Source organism: Ruditapes philippinarum, unplaced genomic scaffold (assembly GCF_026571515.1).
Source record: "Ruditapes philippinarum isolate M1 unplaced genomic scaffold, ASM2657151v2 ctg4798_1_1_1_1, whole genome shotgun sequence".
In the NCBI taxonomy this organism is placed as follows: Eukaryota; Metazoa; Mollusca; class Bivalvia; order Venerida; family Veneridae; genus Ruditapes; species Ruditapes philippinarum.
Window position 1 is genome coordinate 1,213 of NW_026856428.1, and position 8,142 is coordinate 9,354.

At 33.1% G+C, this 8,142-nt stretch overlaps 1 protein-coding gene across 1 annotated transcript; it reads right to left on the reverse strand.

Annotated features, from left to right (window-relative positions):
• Positions 1-5,087: 5,087 nt before the first annotated feature.
• LOC132746495 (transcription intermediary factor 1-beta-like) lies at positions 5,088-6,278 on the reverse strand. The gene is made up of 2 exons (XM_060735673.1): positions 5,771-6,278; positions 5,088-5,262 (listed from the first exon to the last, which is right to left on the reverse strand). The coding sequence occupies exons 1-2, from the start codon at positions 6,061-6,063 to the stop codon at positions 5,103-5,105; spliced, it is 453 nt and encodes a 150-aa protein (XP_060591656.1). The 5' UTR covers positions 6,064-6,278; the 3' UTR covers positions 5,088-5,102.
• Between the last annotated feature and the right edge of the window lie 1,864 nt (positions 6,279-8,142).

Here is an 8,142-nt window from a genome sequence, read left to right on the forward strand (position 1 = left end):
ATAAAATTAAAAATTCCAATGTCTGCTTGTAAATTTATAAAATTTACAATTTAAAGGAGTACTTTTGCGGGCAGCAGGACAGGTAAAAAATTTTTGTTGCCTGAAATAATGGAGAAAAACTTTTCCTGCAGGACGAGGGGTTCTGAAAAATTTTTTCGATCCCTGCTTCCTGCTTTTTTACTGGGCTTTTGTTTGCAAAATTGACATTTAACAACCAATGCTACATAAATTAAAATACAAAAAACCTACCCCCTTGTATTTTGAGAAATACTGTTATTCCAATATATATTTAAAGATTGTCGGGGGTTTAATTTTTTTTCGGAAAGGCATATTTCCCAAAATTTCCCTTTAAAAAATTTTAAAGTTTTACTTAAATACCCCCCTTAATTGTTTTTAAAAATTTTTAAGAAAAAAAAACCTTAATGCCCTTAAGTGTTAAAAACCCTCCCCTTTTTTAATGGCCCCCTTAAACCCCCCTGTCTTTTAGCTCTTGTTTCCCCGTAAACCCCAGGCAATCCACCTTTCCCAGTAATTGAGCACACTTTCCTAAAATAGGAAAATGTTTTTTAAACCCAAATAAAAATCATATATAGGCCTATGTAATTGTAAAAAAAAACTGACAATTAAAAAAAAGAAACAAGTTTATCTCCATATCTGGTTCATAAACAAACATTATTTATTGTTATTGCAAAAGTTTACAGGAAAATATGGTTTCTTTTACAATGTTTATTTTAAAAGAATCTTATTCGTCATTAATTACCAATAAATCTAACATTGAATTCTTTTTGCATTACTGTTTGCAAAGAGTTATTTATAGATGAAAGGATTGCTTTTTTTTATAAATGGAAATTCAAATATTGTAGTTCGTTTGACAGCTCATGTGTACGTAATCAGTTGTATGTGATGATCACGTTATGTTGTTCAAAAATTATTTTGACAAGTTCCAGTTTATGATTTTATCTGGATATCTTATCAGAAACACACACAAAATGAATCTAAATTGAAATATGTAGCAAATATATAACAAAAATACTTTCAGTAAAATAAAATAACACTGAAAATATTTTTTCATTTTTTCCCTTTAACTTGACAACACCAACCTAAACATCACTAGTTTTCGCCGATATAAATTATGTAAACATTCACTTACAATCAATACTTTCACTCATTTTTACAACTTATTTTACATCCTCTGAATCACAAACAAATATTTTGTTTCAAAAACCATCCATTAAAATTAATATACAAAAACAAAACGTTAAATCCCTTCATTTTTAGAAAATAATCTTCATGTTTGAAAATTTCGGGTACGCGCCTCACCTTTGATGTTTTAGAAATTTCAGACTTAATAAACCCGAATTAGCGGAAAAAGACAAAACCAAAATTGGACGAAAACCATTGCATTTAAGGTTTTTACGATGCGTTTTAATTTAAACTTGCTGCGAGCGGGTTAATTGTTTACGGGCCTTGTTTTTGCTTACATTTAAAGGGTGTTTAAAATAAAAAGTTCAATGTTTTGAAATTTATTTTAAAAATGTTATTCTCTTGTTTCTATATAATAACACCAGAGCTTAAGTCTTATAATTTACTTAAAATTATTAACTCCATGCATCTTGAAATTTAATTTTTTTGTTACATTAAATCTAATTAATTTATGTAAAATTTTGGAATAAATTTTCAAAATTCAAATTTTAAAATGAACTGTTTTTATACATGCAATGTTCTTACGAGATTCTATATTTTGGCCAACAGTTGCAGACTTAAATTAATACTATTCTTTTCAAAAAACATTTATTTTCATCAAAAAGGGATTATTAGTAGGGGTTATTTTTTTAACTTCAGTTTCCTGTGTATCTGGTTTTTCTATCTTTTTAAAAGTATTTACCTTTATTTGTTCCTATCTAGGACTATTTGGTCAAATTTTACCGGCTTGTCAAAAAAGAAAACCCCACCTTCAAATATTAATGCACAATTTTATTGTTACATCTATTTAAAAAAAAAAAACATACAGGTTTAACCCTTTTTTTATTGTACTCTTTTACGGGAAACCCGATTGTGGGAGAGTTAAAATATTCAATTTCATGGTTTTCATTTTTAATTTTAAATTTAAAAAAAAAAAATTGTTTGACTGTTGTTAAAAAAAGGATTAGGGCCTTTCTAAGGATTTTCTATGTAAAATAAACAAAAAGAGGGAACCCCAAAAAAGTTTAAAACCTTTGCATTTTTCCCATGAAACTTTCACCCCCCTTTCATTCGTTTTCTTAGAGAAAATTTTTATATGGAAAATGATTTTTTTAAATCCTGCATATATTTTTCAGGTTTTTAACCCAGAACTCTCATTTATTGGGGGGGGGGAATTTACGCCCCTTGCTTTTGGGGTTTCCCTGAATACTTTTTTTTTTTGCTAAAAATTTTGCTTGGAAACCTGTTTAAGTATTGTATCAACATTTTAATACAATTTTCTGGCATTTAAAGATTATTCATGCGTTACTAATTAAATTTTCAAGATACAGCAGATATAATTGAAGTTTGACAAGGTTGGTGCATATAATTCTGTCCATTCTTATGGTTGATTTTTTTTAAAAGGAACAATGGGATTGTTTCCAAATTCTAAGCAATGCAGTCCATTATAAATTTAAGGGGATCATGGAGGTACAGGAAACGAAGAAAAAAAACATAACAAGGAGAAAATTCCTTGATTAAAAAACAAATTAATTTTGCTTACACCAGTTATCGATTATCTTAAATCGATTTTTTTTGTTATGTGGCGATGTTTACCGCCTTTTTTTATTGATCAATCAATGATTGTTTTCGTTTCATGTTTTGATATTCTCCTGGGGTGCATAAAATTTAACAAAAATTTTATATATTTGAATCAGGGTTTAAAGAAACGAATTTTTGGATTAAAAAAAAATAGAGTAACAAAAACAACGAAATAGCCGGTATGTTTTTTTTTAAATATTACATAAGACTACGTCCAGAAAAAATGTCATTTAAAAAAATTAGAAAAATAAAAACACTATATATTTTTTCAGGGTAATAACATATTCCTTACATTGCCGTAAATAAAGAAATTTAAAGAGAATCAGATATATGAAACGTGAAGCATTTTTACAATAAAATTTGTAGCCCTACGTGAATTTAAAAAAAACCGATGAGTTTAAAACTTCTAAGTTGCAATCTTGTCAGAATATTAAAAAACTAAAATAACACTCTAGCCATAATTAAAACGCATACAGACCAGGTAAAAATATTGGGTTTGGCCCGAATGAAAATGGATTATTAAGATTTTGTCAAGAATGTGTTTATAAAGTTCATATCGAAATTCTTACAAATGTTTATTCATGTACCTCAAAATTTGACGCAAATCAACATTAACGCTGGCAATAGGATTCAACACATGCGATAAGTCCGAAACAAGATTAGCCACCTCTTCATGGTCTGCAATGTTCGCTTTTCAGTTGAAAAATTTTTTTGAACTTTTCCCTAAAATGAATATGTTGTTGTTGTTTTTTCTTCCAGATTGAAACCCTGACAAGTCTATTTAAGTGTTTAGATGTGGGTTTTAAAAGTTATAGTATAATTGTAACAAAATTATAAAAACACTTTACTTTTCGATGTCCCAACCCGTTATGTTTGTTCCCATTGTTATGAAGGTAAATGCCCCAAGGCTTGAAGATATCCTCGTCCACATCCGCAGACAGGCAGACAGAACAGACAAGGATGGGCGAACATGAATAAAATGAAAAGATTACACCACCAACCTAATCATTTCGGAGACATACAACATTATATTTTCGTATTGTCCAGTTGTCATTTGGTTTACAATTGTAGGTTCTGTTTTTCATTTTATCATTTTTATCATGGTCACGGAAGGCGTGACTTTTCTTCGCAAAGAAGCAGAGTGCCATGGGCCTTGGGTACGCCGTCCACGGTTTTTCAAGATATGCGGTTCTACAAATTTACATGTCCGTTTTGCTGACGTAAACATCCACGTTGTTTCGACTTCCCGCCACTAGGAACAACCGATTCTTTTGGCCCGAGGAAACGCCTACAGGCGCAATCCCAATCTCCTCGTGCGTTTAAAAGACATTTAAATAACGGCCCATATTTGGTCTAATAGAATTAAAAACCGGTGTCTGCATCAGCGACGGTAAATCACGGAACCGTCCTCTTACTTGTGGTTAAATCTGAATGAGGAAAAGCCTATTCTGTTAGTGATAGTTTTCAGGGAAAGTTGCTCTTCAACCGAGGTTTTCCGTCTCTTTCCGTTCTGGTAAGTGTTGAAATTTTATCTGGAAAAACGGCAAATAACCGGGCCCCTCTTTGCCTTCCCGGACCAACCCGCCGCATGGCAATACATGAGACCGTGTTGTACGGCAATCCCCGACATGGTTTCCCCGACTGTAAATCATGGGTTACTTTCAGAGTGCAGTTGCTACGGCTTTTACGTTCATTTTTTCCCCATAAACTAACAATACCGTACTGTGAGTCCATGTAGCAAACCCCCTAAAGGAGGTCCAAGGTAGTTCCCCGCGAACTGCCAATAAATTTCCACCCAGTTTTTTTTAAATTGTCTCATTCTTTAAAGTCGTTTAAAATTTAATTGACCCATCAATGCAACGCGCTTTAAACCGATACATCGCTGATAGATTTTTCTTTCCCGTAGCAATGAATTTGGGAGCATTCGCCAAAGTGTAGGCTGGTGAAACCCGGTGGAAATAAGTTTTCAAATACTTCCCCCAAATCGTTTTTTAACTTCGTAATAAGACCGTATATAGTTTTAGAATTCGGATTGAAATTCAATTGTTTCTTGGGACGCTTTGAATTCAAACATTTCCCCTCTAAGGATAGCCCTCGTCTTCGCAAAATGTAGTTCTTTTCAAGTTGTACGAACAAAGAGGACCACATTAGAACCTTTTTTCTGCTCCTCAGTAAGTTTACTTCGTTCCTTTTAACGAGCTTTCGTCTCTTTTAAGTTTGGGGTTGATATTAGAAATTTCTCTAGCTGAAGAGTCGTGCTGCAAAGTGCTGTCAGCAATGCTCTGCTGATCACCATTTCCTTAATCATTCTAATCTTTTGAAGAATGGATTCTTTTCCCTCACGAACTCTTGTTGTGTCTTGACGTTTCCCCGGTATTAGGGCACCGAAGACGTGTTTGAAGTTGATTTATTCTTTCTTTGATAGCGGCAATATCGTTATCGGTGCAATGTGTAAACTTAGCAGCGGCTTGTGGCAAGTACGTCATACCCTTACAGTGGCTGTAAAAGAAGCACAAGGATATTTCTTAGAGAAGTGGTGGTTCTCGGATTCAGCCATATTTGTATGACAGAAATTGCATTACAAAATTGACTAAACGCCTGATCGATCTTTGCCCGGAAAATTCCCTTTTTTTCCCTTTGGAAATACTATTGACCTTAAAACTAGGGATTTTACCCATAAGAATAAATATACTGTGAAAATACACAGTGTGAAGTTTTTTTCTACATGTGTATTCGGGATGTAGTTTTTTTTTTAAATTTTTTTATCTGTTAAAGAATAAAAAAAATACACATCAGAGTAATAACAGACATAATATGAGCCGCGCCATTACATAACCAACATAATGGGTTTGAGACCAGCATGGATCCAGACCAGCCTGCGCATCCGCGCAGTCTGATCAGGAGCCATGCTGTTCGCTATCAGTTTCTCTACTTGTAATTGAGTTGGTCGCAAACGCACTATGCTGGTTTTGTCGTGACGCGGCTCATATGTACAGTAGTTACATACCTATGGATAACCGCAACACAAGCCACGCAGCAGACCTCGTCATGGTCCCCGCAGTACATGTCTATAAGTTTACCATGATGTGTGGCGCATCTCTGGGTTGGAAGTTCAAATCTCTCTTTAGAAGTGTCGGGCCCGGAACCTGTTTCAACAATCTGATGACATCTCATGGCATCGAACCGGTTATGCTGTTTGAGGCACTCGGTACACAACGGACTGTCACAGTCAATACAGTACTTAACTGCCGAAATTTTCGTGCCTTCTCTGGCGCACGGGATACACGTGTGCTTATCCATAGCAAGTTACGCGTGCTATTTTTATGTCTAATAAATTATCAAGCGTTTGTCAGGCCTAAATTATCACCACACCCTGAACGCGTTGGAAAATGATTCAAATTTATCCAAAATAATAATTATTTAATACGTATATATGGCTTCTTCAGTGCATAAATATTTAAAAACTACGTGCATTTTGAATAAACCGAAAATACGAGTTGTTAAGTTAAGAACCTTTTGAGCGATCCAATCTAAAGTTAAATATGAACAAACAAATGCTTTTCAAACTTCCTTTTTTTCTTAAATAACTTTATCTCATAGTCTATACATTTAGGCTGATAATAATCTTATATTTTACTTCCCTATTGCCAAAGTTGCATTATTAAATATCTGCGCCCTTTTCACCAACACAGAATCTCCCTGTAAAACAAGTCAATTTTGCTGTTATTTTTGCTAGACATGTGCATTCGGCAAATGTAGTTAACTCCGTTCATTTTGATGAAACAAACACCTTGCATATTCTTTTTTAAAAATTATTTCGGACTAACACGTAAATTGTTGATAAATCAGTATTTTTTTTTGTTTCGCAGTATTTAAAGGTAATATCTAGCTTTGCTGGTGAAAGGGGAAGCTGGCCAGATATGAAAGAATCTAATGTCCCTGGCGGGAATCGAACTCACGGCGTTAAAAATCAATACGTACTTTCAAAAATCCCGGTTAGGTTAAATTTATTCAGAATATCAGAGATGTAGATAACAAAATTAGGCATTTTGTAGCAACTAAAACGTAATGGGTGTACATTTGGTCCATTTATATGATACACCATTTGAAAGTTAAATCTTTTATCTATTGCTGCATGTTAAAATATCGGTAACTTTCCATGCCTTTCACTTAGAAAAACATACCCACTGATCCAGTTTATTTCGATATATAGATAGTTTTGTAACAAAAATTAATAAGTAGTTCTCTTTTAAAATTGATGTATCGTTTATTTAAATGGGAACTGTGTTTTTTTTTACCTGCAGTCATAGACAAATGCATAGGCTTTCAGAAAATGTATTATTTTACTGATTTTTACGTATATCTGGTTAATAGGTTAATAAGTTTTACTTGCTACAAGTTATAAATTAGCAAGCACGCGTGATATCTTAACTTTTAACTGGCTAGAAAGTTGTCTATCTCTGTCATCTATGTCTCTGCTCAGATAGATCATAACATGCATGTTTTAATGTCTCTAAGACAGACTCTCTACTACTATTTATTTCAGACAAAACATAAAGTTGCCAAAAGGAGTAAAATTCTAGAAGACTCGTACGTCTTTTATTCTTTTCCCGTATAGATAAAAAATGTTTGTTGAATGCATGTACGTAATAACCACGATGTGTATACATGTACTAAAAAAATGTAAAATATTTTGAAAGACATTTATATAATTCATCTTTGCGGTTTTATACATGTATTTTTCTTTTTCTATAAAACATTGCATCATTCGCCATCTTGTTTTTTTTCTTAAACGAAACTCTAATTGATTATACTTATTTAACATTCAGCAAGTTTCATTAGTTTTACTCGATACGTTTATTATATGTATTAATGTAGCAATCTATAACACTGATAAGACAACAATAGTGTTGTTAACACCATTTAAAATCTCGCCGCACAAGTCCGAACCTTTACTCCATTATCGATTACAATGCCCTTTCATCCGAACATCTATAATATATTGATTATGAATAGGGAAATTAGGAACGGAATGTAACTTGATTTTATGCTTCGTTATTACGCGTGCTACTGCCGATGTCATTATTTTGACGTAATAATTCAAGTTAAAGCCGCCTTCAGCTTTTTATGTTTTTGTTGGAATGAAACAATTCTGTGCTGATTCAAACTAAGTATTACAGTAATGTTACCAATGAAAAATGCATCATTTCACTTTTAAACCTTCTTCAAAACAGCGCCCGCGAGTTACTTATATAGTGCGCAGTGACATTCGTGTCTACAAAAAAAAAAGATTGGGAAACGAATCGTCCGCTTTACATATAGACAGTGGGCGGGAAGAGGATTTTTCTTTATTGTTTATGTATTTCATCAACAACAAAT

What these genes read in the sequence shown, in the direction of transcription:
- LOC132746495 (XM_060735673.1), bottom strand. Translation starts at nt 6,063, where the DNA reads ATGGATAAGCACACGTGTATCCCGTGCGCCAGAGAAGGCACGAAAATT. An exon ending in TGTGTTGCGGTTATCCATAG is followed by an intron (nt 5,263 to 5,770) that starts GTATGTAACTAC and finishes CTTCTTTTACAG; the next exon opens with CCACTGTAAGGGTATGACGT.